This window comes from Lithobates pipiens, unplaced genomic scaffold (assembly GCF_037356315.1).
Source record: "Lithobates pipiens isolate NorthernLeopardFrog02 unplaced genomic scaffold, aLitPip1_a1.2 Scaffold_8, whole genome shotgun sequence".
NCBI lineage: Eukaryota > Metazoa > Chordata > Amphibia > Anura > Ranidae > Lithobates > Lithobates pipiens.
The window spans coordinates 129660782-129675299 of record NW_027507903.1 but is presented as its reverse complement, the minus strand read 5'-3'; the positions used below and the strand labels follow the sequence as shown (position 1 = coordinate 129675299).

The 14518-nt window shown below is 40.9% G+C and overlaps 1 protein-coding gene across 4 annotated transcripts in view; it reads left to right on the top strand.

Annotated features, from left to right (window-relative positions):
* The window catches only part of IMPDH1 (inosine monophosphate dehydrogenase 1), a 238037-nt gene that overhangs the window by 196499 nt on the left and 27020 nt on the right, over positions 1-14518 (top strand). For all 4 annotated transcript variants that reach the window (XM_077470732.1, XM_077470733.1, XM_077470734.1 and 1 more), the window contains exons 6-14: positions 713-919; positions 2632-2719; positions 6511-6710; positions 6797-6887; positions 7836-7931; positions 8282-8425; positions 8684-8828; positions 11750-11893; positions 12711-12794. In XM_077470732.1, coding sequence (XP_077326858.1) covers positions 713-919; positions 2632-2719; positions 6511-6710; positions 6797-6887; positions 7836-7931; positions 8282-8425; positions 8684-8828; positions 11750-11893; positions 12711-12794 — 1199 coding nt within the window. The remainder of the gene's footprint in view (positions 1-712; positions 920-2631; positions 2720-6510; positions 6711-6796; positions 6888-7835; positions 7932-8281; positions 8426-8683; positions 8829-11749; positions 11894-12710; positions 12795-14518) is intronic.

Below are 14518 nucleotides of genomic sequence, written 5' to 3'. Positions count from 1 at the left end.
TGTGTGCTAGAGCTTTATTTTTACAAACTGGCCTTGTTTGAGACATAGCATACCTGATTACAGGCCAGCTTCATACATATTTGCCCTATTAAATCTAGTTGGTGCTGGACAATCCTTGCTGTATATGTATGTATGCGTGTATGCGTGTGTGTGTGTGTGTGTGTGTGTGTGTGTGACTTTTTTTTTGTGTGTTTTTTTTTTTGTTTTTATTCTCTGCTTTTGAAGATAATGGAGCTGTATAAATCCTATATGAGAAAAGTAATAGCTTTTCTTTTTAAATATATATATATTTTTAGAGTTCTGTTGAGCTTATTTGGGCATCTGCTCTGCTTCTTGAGGTCTGTTATGATCATGGAAATTCAGCGAGAGGTTTTTTTTTTTTTTTTTAAATACCTCAACAGGGGTTGTGGTATGCAGTATAAGAATCCGATGGCTGTAAAGCTCCATTCACATTTGCAAATGGGACTGTTGGGTCTCCCTCATCTAAATTGCCAACGAGGGTTCCCAGCGATTAGCTTTGGGCGCACGCCCTATTGAAAGCCATGGGAGGCTGACGTCTCCCGCTGCTATTCGTGGCTGCTCACAGCCATGGATGCAGAAAGTCTGCGTACAGGGCCTAAATCTAAATGGCTCAGTTGCAGGCACAAATGTGCAGGTTCTGTTCTCCCCACTAACATACTTGCATGGTTTCTTGTCTCCTTTTTTTCTCTAGAAATTTGAACAAGGTTTTATTACCGATCCAGTCGTGATGAGTCCTTCACATACTGTGGGTGATGTTTTTGAAGCTAAAACCCGCCACGGGTTTTCTGGCATGCCAGTAACTGAAACTGGAAAAATGGGCAGCAAGTTGGTGGGGATCGTCACCTCCAGAGATATAGACTTTTTGACCGAGAAGGACTACACCACTTATCTGAGCGAGGTACTGTATAAAGTGCTGGGGTGTCACAGTTGGTCAGGACAGTTATCTTTATAAAATGACTCGTGAATAAGCGGTTTGTACATGATGCCACCAAAAAAGCACGAATGCATTGGATTTATTACAAATGTCTATTACTAGAATAGGAAATGCTGCAGTATAGCTGGATTGAACTTACCATTTATACATGGAATTTAGAGGGGGAAAAAAACCTGGTCTTCCCCCTTGGTTTTTGGAGTCGAGTTGAAAGTACAAACGCATGCTCGGAATCAAGGACCGACTGGGAAGAGTTTGGTCTTGTAAACTACCATCCGTAATGTAGAATTGACATTTCTGACACGGCAATTGATGAAAAGTCAAAATGCAGCGCACATTCTCATCTTTAACGTGATAATAATGACGCTGCTTTGCTGGTGATACTGATGTGGTTATGCCAAACGTATTTGAAAAGGCATTTGTTTTGAACGATCTGAAACTCTCGAATCAACGCTCACCAAACTTCTACTAAACAAAATTAGCAGAAGGGGCCTGAAGGGTGGTGATTGAGATTTGAACTTCCTCTTTATACTCCTTGTAGTACGTCACTACGTTTGTGTTTGTCAAAGGACAACTCGCAGATAATTGGTATGCTAGACAAAATCCTGCACACGCGCTTTTGACAAAAATCTGGCGCTCAGTTGTACAACAATCAAACCGTGTGTACAAGGTGACATGTTTGTCTGTAATTCAAATCTCAAAGTTAATTAAAAGCTTTCACTTCAACTAGGATTTCATTGATATGCAGTGGTTGGTTGATATACAATTTTATACTATATAAAATCCACTTGAACCCCCACTTTCAAAATGTAGTAGATATTTTCAGATAATACAATTTAGTTGCCATTGAACAAAATATTGTATTTCTATAACTGCATTTTGATGATGCTTTATGGGACTACATTTTTATTTTCTTTAAACTGGGAGAAACTAAAAATGTCCATTTGTGATATCTTGATGGTATTATGGTACAGTAAGTGTTTATGCAAGCTGTCACAGAAGTGATTTTTCTGAATGTGCGTGTTAGAAAAGTTTTTTAAATGTTTATTGTGTGACTATTAGAAAAACAATATTCCTGAGACTGATTTTAAAAAAAATTACTTCTGAGCACATTATTGTATTAACTTGTTGTATTGTTTTGTCTTAATTGACTCCATAGTAAGTAGGATGATTAGATTTAACTTAATATGATAGCCTAAGAATGTACGGGAACATGAATAGTAAATAAAGTGCCATCCTGTGCCATGACAACGTTATTTATGTTCCCTCCGCCAATAGAAGCATAGAGGTGTTTTTCTTGTGGGGTATGAGGAGGCGGGACACGTTCTTTTCGAGAGACTTCTTTTCTTCAGCTTTTGTGCTGTAAGCATGTCTCTTTTGTGGGCCACATCAGAAATAAATTGTTTGCTTCTCAACACATCTAGAGTTTTGACTGATCACAAGGGAAGATACCTAACAGTGCGTTCCCTAGCGATTTCCCTGACCCTTTTGTTTCAGATCATGAATTGATGTCCCAGAATAAGGTTGTAGATGAGGAATTCTGACTTTATTTCAGCTCTCCTATCCTGCATGCCTATATGTCTGTAGTTCAAAGTACTAAAATTAGAAATGGCCAGACTTTTGGTGTCCAGTGTACTGTAGCATCAACTTTAAAATTTGCAATGTGCTCTATATTGCAGGTAATGACCAAGCGAGATGAACTGGTTGTTGCTCCTGCCGGAGTCACTCTTAAAGAAGCTAATGAAATCCTGCAGCGTAGTAAGAAAGGTGAGGAATTTCTTTTTGGCTCTATGTACTTTTTTCAGAAAAGAGTTCTCACATTCTCTGTTAAGCTGCATTCACACATGAGTATTTTGAATCGCGGTGATCTTAAAACGCTCTGCTAAAATGACAAATCGCACCACGCGCATTTCATAGGCCATTCGTTTTAATGTTACCTTTTAAAACGCGATTCTGTCACAATTGTTGTACAATAAATCATGTTGCAATCTATATCGTGTGAAGCTTTTCACCCAAAAAAGGATGCAGAGCTTCTTCCAGGCGACTAGCATCACGAGATGCGGTTTGCTATGATTGCAATGCCATTTATCACGCCAGAACTGCACTGCATTTTTTTTTTTTTTTTTTTTTTTTTTTTTTTTTAGATGCCATTCAAATTAATGGCATCTGAAACGTGCGATTTGTCATTTTTTAAACATGGTTTTTTTTTTTTTTTTTTTTGATTTTTTTTGTTAAATCGTAGGGAGAATCGCAGCAATTTTCCCCCGCAGTTCAAAACACCCAGGTGTGAATGCAGCCCAAAGCTCCTTTCTTGTGCAACTTGGGATCTGAATTGTAATATACCAAGTTATAGGACATATACAATTTAATGTGTTTCTATTCCTACTGACCCCACAAAGTCGCTGCGACTTAAGAAAAGTTCCCTGCACTAGTTTAGTCTGGCTTTCGATGCAATTGTGGTCCAGAGACTGTAAATGCAGATCTAAGTCGCATCAAAGTTGTACAGGAAATCATGCGACTTTCAAGACGACACGCTAATGTAAAAGGAGCCTTAGTATTAAAGGAGTTTGTTGTTATGGAATAAGCTCTATTTGTAAAGTTATATTATAACCAATCAACAAGAATAACTGCAATGCAACAGGCACAGTTTAACTACTTGCCGCAATAAACCTAGCTTCTTAAAGCAGAGCTCCACCCTAAAGTGGAACTTCCGCTCATTGGAACCCTCCGGTGCCACAATTGGCACCTTTCAGGGGGAAGGGGGTTGCAGATACCTGTATAATACAGGTATTTGCACCCACTTCGGCATAGATATCCGCAGAATCTACGGTTATTTATGCCACTTCCTGCAGGTCCCCCGCTGTCTGCTGGGAAACACACGGATCCCAGAGACAGCGGGGACCATCCTTATTGCGCTGCGCGACTCGCGCATGCGCAGTAGGGAACTGGGAAGTGAAGCCGCAAGGCTTTACTTCCTGATTTCTATACCCAAGATGGCGGCGGCAGCACCCAGTAGCCGATCAAGAGATCTGCTTCGGGTGCCGACATCGCAGGCACACTGGATGGGTAAGTGTCCTTATTTTAAAAGTCAGCAGCTGCAGTATTTGTAGCTGCTGACTTCTAAAAACAAAAAATGGCGGAACTCCCGCTTTAACTCCTTAAAGCCGGCGGGTGCCCCTTAAAGGGGTTTTGCATGCCAGGGGCGGGGCTTAAGGTAACGACATCTGTAATTGGCTTTCACAGCAGTCAGATGAGCAGAAATTTCCCTATCGCAAACAGCAATTGGGAGTTTTAAGTCATTTGTCTCGAGCGCGCAGGACACGTGCTGTTTGCAAGAATACACAGAAGAATGCGGCTGCTCGCGCCAAGGCCCAGCCACCATATTTGCATGTGGCCGGCGCCAAGGAGTTAAAATATAACGCTACTTTGGGGGGGGGGGGGGGCGACTACAATCCCCTGCAACTCTTAATAATTTTAAATGACAAAATGTCTTGTGAAACCATTTTTGGCAGAGAAGCATTCAGCGCGACTCTAGTTTTGGTAGCAGATAGGAAGTGACTTGTACTGCTGCTAGAAATGCAGCACTGTATGTACCTAATACTACTACAGTGTCTTATAGCTCACATAGTAGTAGTCATAGTTCTAGTAATATAATAGAAATGGTTCATTTTAGGCCAGCTTGCCCAAACAAAAGTCTGGCATCCTGCTTTTCAGCTCATTTGCACCATATACAGTTGAATCGCTTTTTAAACAGTGCTAATGCATATGCAAGAAAAATGAATTTCAGTGAGGAGCTTTCATGTGCATTAAAAAAAAAAGTACTGCATGTTGCTTTTTTTTCACACATAAACGTACCAGAATGCACCACAAATTCTGAAGGAAACTACCACAATAGATGCCAGTCGGTGCCCACAATGGGCATCACTGATTGGCAGGCCTTATTGGTCGGTACCGGCATCCATCCGTACCATCAATTTCTGTACATCAGTGCCACCTATGTGTACCCATCAGTGCTGCATATCCGTGCTGCATATCCGTGCTGCATATTGGTGCCCATCATCAGTTCCACCACATTGGTGCCATCTAATCTGTGCCTGTCAGTGAAGGAGAAAATTTACTTATTTATAAAGTTTTGTAACCGAAACCAAAAAAACAAATTTTGAAGAGAAAATTTTTTGGTCTTTTTACAAATAAAGAAGAAAAAAATGACCTGACATGCGCGGGCAATGGCTTTGCCTGTGCATGTCATCTTGGGTTGCAGAGCTTGGATTTATTGAAAGTTTATCTGAGAGAAATCTAGTGAAAAGTTCCCAAACATATACTTTTTTTTTTTTTTTTCAATCGTGCAGCTCATTTTTGTTAAAGTATTGTCATATTTATATATTGTGCTCCTTGACACAACCACACCATCCTCCTCCTTTTTTTTTTTTTTCTTCCCCAGAGCAGCCTGTATTTCTCCAGTTGGGTGACTTCTGTTATCATTATGGTTTAGAAAGGAGCCAAACAACATGAGATAATAATAAATGGCTTAATATATGATCAATATGGTGTGCGGGTTGTTTTTTGCATTTCTGCCAAGGTATGCAAACTTTTGAGAACAAGTGCGCATGTACATTTTATACTAAAGTTAAGTGTTCCTTTAGGACGGGGGGCTGGGATGAACTTCCTGGTCACGTGTCCACTGTAATTGGCTGACAGATAATCAGGAGCCCATCCTGAGTTCTGATCGTAAGTAAAAGACCAGTTGCTGTGCTAGGAGTGCACTTAGCATTGAAATCCTTGCTGCCAAGGACATACATGTGGAGTTTAAGGCCCACCCTCCTTGCCGCTACACATGTGCGTTACTTGGTCCGCAAGAGGTTAGGAACTTTGGTTTTTGTTTTGGTCTTTGATTTCAACACTTTTAACAGGGCAATGGTGATCTTGGTTAGAAAAATTAGACCCCTTTTTAGTGCCATGATTTTGTTTTTCTTATATGCACATTTTTAAATTACTCATTGATAAAAGGTGAGCAGGAGCCTGGACCAGATACCATTTTACTTTCCATCACTACCCCATGGCTTTTCCCTGTGATTAAGGGAGAGAAGCAAATTCCATCAAACGCAACCAAAATGGATCATGGTGGTAAGACATTGCTTAGCCAGAAAAGATGATGTTAAAAGGCTGCTTACAGTCCTTTGCTTGAGTTCACAGTAGGAGCAAAAATGTCCACAACTTCCATGTATTATATTTATAGAATTGTTACCATTACATGGTTTTGTAAAGGTAAGTGGTGTGTGAGTGTTATATATATTTATATATTATAATTTTACAATGGGGTGGAAAAAAACACTTTAAAAACAAATCGGTGATTAAAGATGTAGAGAAACCGTGTATTCTAACTGGCTGCCAAATACCTTAAAGTTCTAATCTAAGTAACACTACATTCATGCCTTACGTTTCTGGCTCTACTAATTCGCTACTGAGTGGCTACACGCATTAGGCTTGTTTGCTGTGTTAGTGGAGCAACTAAATGCACACTTTAACTATTTCTACCCCCCCTTTTTTTTCCCCCTTAGGAAAACTGCCCATAGTAAATGACAGTGATGAACTAGTGGCCATCATTGCCAGGACAGACTTGAAGAAGAACCGTGACTACCCACTTGCCTCCAAGGACTGCCGGAAACAGCTGCTGTGTGGTGCAGCTATTGGAACCAGAGAAGATGACAAGTATCGTCTCGATCTTCTCACACAAGGCGGTGTCGATGTTGTAGTACTGGTATACATCAGCACTTTTCTTGTGGTTTCTATGGAATTGGCCAGAGGGCTCTATTGGGTAGATAATTTTGTGTTTTTTACTGATAGGACTCTTCTCAGGGCAATTCCGTTTATCAGATAAACATGATCCACTACATCAAACAGAAGTATCCTGATCTGCAAGTTGTAGGAGGAAATGGTGAGTTTATTTATTTATATCTTGGATTATGCTTTTGTTATAAAGCTGCTTGGCGGCTTGTGATAAATGTGAGTTTGCCCTCACTATTTTGCTTATACGGTTTTCTTTTTTTCCATTCTCATTCGCCTGTCTTTTTATAAATAATGAGCACAATTTCTGTACCTAAATAGATATATTTGTGTAAGAAACTGAGATTTTAAGGCCTCATGCACATCGACAGGTTAACCACTTCCCATCCAGGCCAATTCTGACATTTCTCTCCTACATGTAAAAGTCATCTTTTTCCCCCAAAAAAGTTTCATCCTTTGAAAAATTTTTTAGAGGAGGTCTAGGGCTAAAATTATTGCTCTCGCTCTAACGCTCGCTTTAATTTTATTTTACTTTTTCACTGCCCATAAGATTGATAGAGCTGCGGAACAGCTGCTATGATCATTCTTGTGGTGTAGGGAATCACCGGCTGAAAAAGAAGATATCTGAATGATCTCTGTAGCTGCAGGCATCATTCAGATATACTCCCGCAAATTCAAGGATGTCATATGATGTACCTTGGGCAGGAAGTATTCTGGGAGTTTTCTGATGCCCAGGGATCCAGAGGTGGCACACTGCCTATCACAGAATTGACCGTACAGACTTCTACGTGGATATGCACAAGTGCTATTGTGCATTACACAATTTCACATGTGCTGAATGCAGGATTTCTGTGTATGGCGGATGTCCTGCACCGTTTTACATCAATGAACAAAACTATTGGCGAAGGTCCGAGTGCAAGTGTGTACAGCCATTTACCTCTATGGCTGGCTGTACATGCCATCTGCTGCTTTCTGGGCACGGAAACAAGCTGAGATTTTATGTTGGTGCACTTTTTCCAGTGTCAAACTACTCCATGTGTACATGTGGCCTTTTCTTTTATTTTTTTCTAACTAACTTTTTATATTCCTGTCCATTTAGTTGTAACAGCAGCACAAGCCAAGAATTTAATTGATGCTGGTGTGGATGCTCTTCGGGTTGGAATGGGATGTGGATCCATATGCATCACTCAGGAAGGTGAGAAATCTCCTGTTTACGTGGCAGCTAATTTTGGTTTCTGTTTTGCCAGACTTGTGATTCAGGCATCCATCCGCCTGCACACTTTGGTTGAGGACACAGCCTGCTAATTGGACAACAAAGAGGCTGCATAGCTCTGCTCTTCTGTCAGAACTTAAACCTTGGTTTTTTTTTTATGCATATGTAACAATTTTTTATTTGATTTACTTTTTATCTAGTGATGGGTTTTTTTCCCCCAGGAAATTGCTTTTGTCAATAACTTAGATTTTTTTTTTTGCCTTATCTTTTGTGTTCGGGGAATAAAATTGCATATGCCTAAATCTTCTGAATCTAATTTTGCTTGTTTACAGTGATGGCTTGTGGCAGACCTCAGGGAACTGCAGTATACAAAGTAGCAGAGTATGCGCGCAGGTTTGGTGTCCCAGTTATAGCAGATGGAGGGATTCAAACAGTAGGACATGTGGTGAAAGCTTTGGCTCTAGGGGCCTCTACAGGTACGTTAGAACTACCAACTTTAGTTGAAAAAGTATCTGTCTTCTCCCTAACTGTCCCTCATCAGTACCAAAAACTGCATGTCACGATTAACGTGGGGGGGGAGGTTGGAACCTAACCTATACATTTTCCAAGTTGAGTGCTTATTACTTTAACATTTATGTGACAACGCGTGTGCGCACACACATATCCACACTATATTTTTTTTCAAACCAGGAATATTAATTTTTACCAAGATCTTTTTCTTCTTTTTTTTTCAGTAATGATGGGTTCCTTGCTGGCTGCTACCACAGAAGCACCTGGTGAATATTACTTCTCTGATGGAGTAAGGCTAAAGAAATACAGAGGGATGGGCTCGCTGGATGCCATGGAGAAAAATACCAGTAGTCAGAAGAGATATTTCAGGTATTTTAAGCTGCCTAATGTTTTCACCAGTTGTGATTTTATTTCAGGAGAAAATTAATTTTCTAATTTATCCAATAACGTCTCTAATCTGGCTTCCCTGTAAATTTTGGCACTTCAGAAACTAATACAAAACCTATCAGTGTCATTGCCTTTCTTCACTCTCAAGTTTGTGTTCCTTGTTGCCACCACCTGTGTGAGGCGAGTATCTGAGCTGAAAGCTTTGTCCTGTAAATAAACTTTTCTAGTCTTTTACACTGACAAGGTGGTGGTGAGGCCTAGAGCGTTCTTTGTGAAGTGGTTCCAACCTTGCACCTCAAGCATGGCATTGTTCTTTTATCCTCTCTCCAGCACCAGTTCATCAGAAGGGGTTCTGCAATTGCCAAAATGCATACCTCACAGCCACAGCTTTCATTGACAAGACTGACTTTTTTTGTTTAGTGATGGTCCTATAAAAGGGAAGCCACTTAATTTCATGGTGGCTCACAGACAATCTAGGCTTTATGGTCTTAAGGGTCAAGCTTTCCTGCCAAGGTATACTCTACTAGGTCTGAGTATTTCCTGGTCCTTTTTTTAGTATCGGTTGTGTTTTACCAGCATTACAAGTAGTGATGCACCGAAATTTCGGCCGCCGAAACATATCCGCCAAAAATGCAATTTTCGGCAATTTGCTGAAAAAGAAAAATAGCCGATAATGGAGCCGAAAATGGGGTGGGGCTCCGCCACCCGCCCCTTGTGACGCCCATCATGGGGGGTGTATAGCGCAGGAGAGCCGCCTCCGCCGCCTGTTTGATCACAGCGCCGGGAACATCACAGCTTTCATTTCAATAGCTGTGTGTTCCCGGCCGCGCGCCGTCCCACACAGCCCCTCCCCCTTGTCCGGGCACTTGGATAGACAGATCATCCACAGGATTGGACGGATGATCTGTCTATCAAAGTGCCCGGACAAGGGGGAGGGGCTGTGTGGGACGGCGCGCGGCCGGGAACACACAGCTATTGAATGAAAGCTGTGATGTAACAGGTGGCGGAGGCGGCTCTCCCCTGCACACGCTGGCTGCAAAATGGGACACGCTGGCTGCAAAATGGCACATCTCCTGTACCGTGTCGCCAGTCTCTGACCATCTCCTGTATAAAAATATTTTTTAAAAACAGTCATTTTCGGTATCGTGCTGTTTCGGTTTTCGGCCTAGTGTATTTTTCATTTTCGGTATCGGTTTCGGCACCAAAAAACCCATTCGGTGCATCCCTAATTACAAGGCAGTCACCTTGGGTTCTATTCACACGTACTCAGTTTTGCCTGGTGGATGTTCAGCCCTCATCTGTTACCAGCTTCAGTCTTAAGGCTCTTCAGGCATCTGTTTTGAGCTGCAGGCAGTCCCCAGTTATTTTGTGTTTTTGTGAGCCTTTTGGTGTGTGTGTGTGTGTGTGTGTGTGTGTGGTTTTTTTATTTATTTTTTTATTTGCATTTGCCCTCCCCTCAGTTGGCCTGCTTGGACATTGCTACAGCCTCTGAGTTCCTGTGTCCTTCACTGATACAAGAAGGAAAAATTTAGACTTTTGTACTTAAAGCAGAGCTTGCTAAACACACCCCCTCCTCCCAGGACGGGACCATTCAGGAAGCGCAGCTTGCGCATACACAGTAGGAAACTGGCTGTGAGGGTACAATTTTTTATTTTTTATTTATTTTTTTATTGTTTATTTTTTGTCCTTGCAGAATTGATCAAGATCGGCCTTTACTACTTGCAGCCATGTAGGCCAGGCGGATGTTGAGTAATTGAGATGCGTGTGTGAGTGTATGGCTGTGTGTTTTTTTTTTTTTTTGTTTTTTTTTTTCTGGGTAACTGTACCTTTATGACACAGTTTATGATGGTCCCATCTCCCGCCACCATTTTTGTTGGTTGTGTGGGAATTGGGACGTATTGTTCCTTCTTAATATATTCAATAGGCTATGTGGGTCTAAAAGACATGTTTGCTGCATCTCGATGTCTCTAGTGTACTATTATTTTTGCGTTTACGAAAAATCAAACGCCTTTCAAAAAGGGAAACTGGCTGTGAAGCCTGAAGTCTTCACTGCTGGTTTCTCTTAATAAAGATGTCTGCCCCTGCTGCCAAAGCCCAGTGTCCTTGTATTATAATATATTCTCATAGCTATGGGTCACCCACTCAGCGCCACCTCAATCCTACAGTGCCAGCAGCAGGTAGATGTGTTGAACTATTCAATATCATATGTCGATGTCTCAGACATGGGGAAAAAAAATAAAAAATAATTATAGATAAACATATAAAATTACCAATATAAAATAGAAATTAAATCAAAACACAAAATAAGACTAAGCAGCTGTTTAAATATAAAGTATTACAGTAGTATAACCAGAGCTAAAGTCCTCCTTTGTATCAGATAAATACTAAAACGAAAAATAGAAATAAAAAATTGATGGTAACGAAACCATAGGGCAGTGGCAAACACCACGACCAACAGTCTTTTCATGTAGCAGATGGATATGTGGACAGTTCAGATAATTCAGTCACTTTTAGCGTGCACCTTCGACCAGAGTAAGAATGCAATTATCCACCTCGGGAAGCACACACCCCTCTGGGGTACAAACTTGCCAGACGCCGCTAGAAAGAGAGCCTTGTATCGGTGTCCAAACACCGCTCTGTGCTGACACCCCACTTAAGTTTTGGTGTTTTAGTATTTATATATTATAAAAAAAAAAAATTATTATTATTTTTCTTTATGTGCCTTAATGGATTTTGGTACACTAATTAGATTTTGGCTGCTAGCAAACTTGCACTTTCTCTATCCAGGTTGCACAGATAACCTTTTCTCCACACAAAATATAAATGTTATATAATAATTATTATTATTAATAATAATATTTTGTCTTCTAACCACCTATATATTTTTTTTTCTTACCCTCTAGTGAAGGGGATAAAGTAAAAGTGGCCCAAGGAGTTTCTGGTTCCATTCAAGACAAAGGGTCTATCCACAAATTTGCACCATACCTGATTGCAGGCATTCAGCATGGCTGTCAAGACATAGGGGCCAAAAGTCTGTCCATACTACGGTAAGATTCATTGTTTTTTTGTTTTGTACTTTCAAGTAACCTTGGGCATGTTCCTTGTATACCTATTTTTTACTATTTGTAAAAACTGATATTGTATGGAAATCCCTAATCAAGTTGTTTTTTTGCTTTGATAATAAGTATTCAAAAACCTTTCAAGTCTTTTTATAATTTTAGGCACAGTACATTTTTATATAGTTCTATTGGCACATCTTGGACCAGTGTAACTATGTATCTACACCATACCTGGATGTTGTCCCTGGAAGCTGGAAATCACTAAAGTAGATACCGCCCACTTCAGTGATCTCCAACTGCTTTTGGGTCCTGTGCTGAGCAGCTGGTTTGACGTATTGTGAACATGTTGCATTTTCTGAATGAATGCATTGCATTCTCTGATTGGACAAGGTGGGAAGCGTGATGCCTCTTCTGTGTTCTTGATGCATCAGGCTAGTCGCACAACAGGACCTGAAAGCAAGTGAACATCACTGGAGTAGCGATGGCTACTTCATTGATTTTTCCAGCTTCCAGGGGCATCAACCAAATATGGTATAACAATATTTGCTATGTACAACTATAAAAAGAACCTGGAATTCTTATTTAATATTCTGGTTTTGAGAACTTTACCACTTGTATAATCTTCTGGGTTTTCCAAATGTTAAGGGCCAATTGCTATTACGGAAGGGACGATAAGCAGCAGTTGGCATTGCGACAGGCACCTTCTTGACCCTGTTTTCTGTGTACTTTTATTTAAGCGCTATTGGCTCTTGATATTTGTTTGCAGCTAACACAGATTGATTGTAGCCCTTTGCTCTATTTGCAGTTCTATGATGTATTCTGGAGAACTCAAACTGGAAAAGAGAACCATGTCTGCCCAAGTAGAAGGTGGTGTCCATGGTCTTCATTCGTAAGTTCATCTCTGTTTTTTTCCAAAGTGCCTCAGTGATTCCAAAGACTTTTATTTGTAATTTGGTGAATGTTTTCTGGTAGTGTTTGTAATTAGTTATACAATTTCATGGTGGTTGGTTGTGGTGTGTCGTCCTCAGGTGAAGTGTTACATCACTAAAATATTTGCATAAGGTTCCTCGTGGTGTCCTATGCTGAAATTATGGACAAAAGTCTGCATTTCTGCACCTTTAACTGCTTCACATGTGTTGTAATATACTACAGCAGTGTGGAATCTCTAATGCCTTTGATTAACGGTGATTGGTTACTATACGCAGCTGTACCAGATTTAGTAAATCTCCCCTTTGTCTCTATCTCTTTCCTTTTTTATCTGTATTTGTCATGACTATTTTTATCAATCTCCTCCTTTTGTAACACATCTATTCAGATGGTTGCTTGGGCGGAGTGTAGTAGACCATCCGGAGGATGCGGATATATGGATATGGAGATATACATATACTTTTTTTTTGTTTGTTTGTTTGTTTTTTATGTACTGCTTTGTCATGTGATAATGGCTGTGGTCACAGAACATATACAATGCACGCTTCAGTATGGGGTCCTACAGATGTTCCCAAGTGCTTCCATATAATTACATGAGTGTGTATGGCAGATACAGGTGGTGTAGGGGGCCTGGAGCAGAGGGAGACATGGCGTTAAAGGGGAAATTAGGTGCAGTGTTATGAGCAGAAGGGTGGCAGGTCAGTTGGTCAGGGAAGGACTTGAGGGCACAGTGGTTGTAGGGATGCAGTTGTGATGAGGACAGTGTACAGGTGATGGTGGAAGCAGGATTTAGCTGTGTAGACATTGAATATGAGTGTAATGGGGACTGTAGTGTGTTAGGCACATAGATGAGTCTGGGGAGGGGGGAAAGGAGGCAGGGTACAGTGCAGGCACAGAGCCTTTAAGAGAGGAGGGGGAGGGCGAGGGGGGAAGTTCAGGTGTGATGGGACTGCCCTCTGAACCCTGACCGTATATTCAGGACTTAGAGAGCAGTGTGGTAGAGATGGCTGTATAGTAGTCTGCATTCCCCACTTGGTGGTAGCAGTCGGTAGACGGGATGTCTGGTGTGCGAGCACCGGAGAATTGCACCTGGGACAGGCAGACGCCTATGACTGGAAGTTCTGCTGTCACTTACCCAGCCTGTAGTGTTGAGTAGAACTGCAGGATAGAAGCTATTTGGGGGGACAACTGAGAGCTGTACAGCCACCATATTGTCTCCCAGCCAGGTTCTTCTGTGCATGCACGCCAAAGTCTGCACTCAAACACTTGGGGGTGGGGATGCTTATAAAGGAACATCAATGCCCTAATGTGCAATTGATGACCGTCACATTTTGGTTTGATTCCCTCCTGTGCCTCACTTTTTCCATTGTAGTGATGCACATGAAGGGGGTTGAGGCCAAGTGGGACTTGTGCTCTTAAATTCGCTATTTTCATACCAAGACACACCCCATGATTTGTTCATTTTGTGTGTGTATACATGCGTGTGTAATATCTATATCTAATCTATTTTTTTTATATATATATATATATATATATATATATATATATATATATATATATATATATATATATATATATCCCACATAAATTATTTATTTATTTCCCCCCCCCCCCCCACGAGAGTTATTAGTCTCCTGTTTGATCGCAATCAATCAAGCGTCCCTAAATGTGTTCGTAGATGACTGG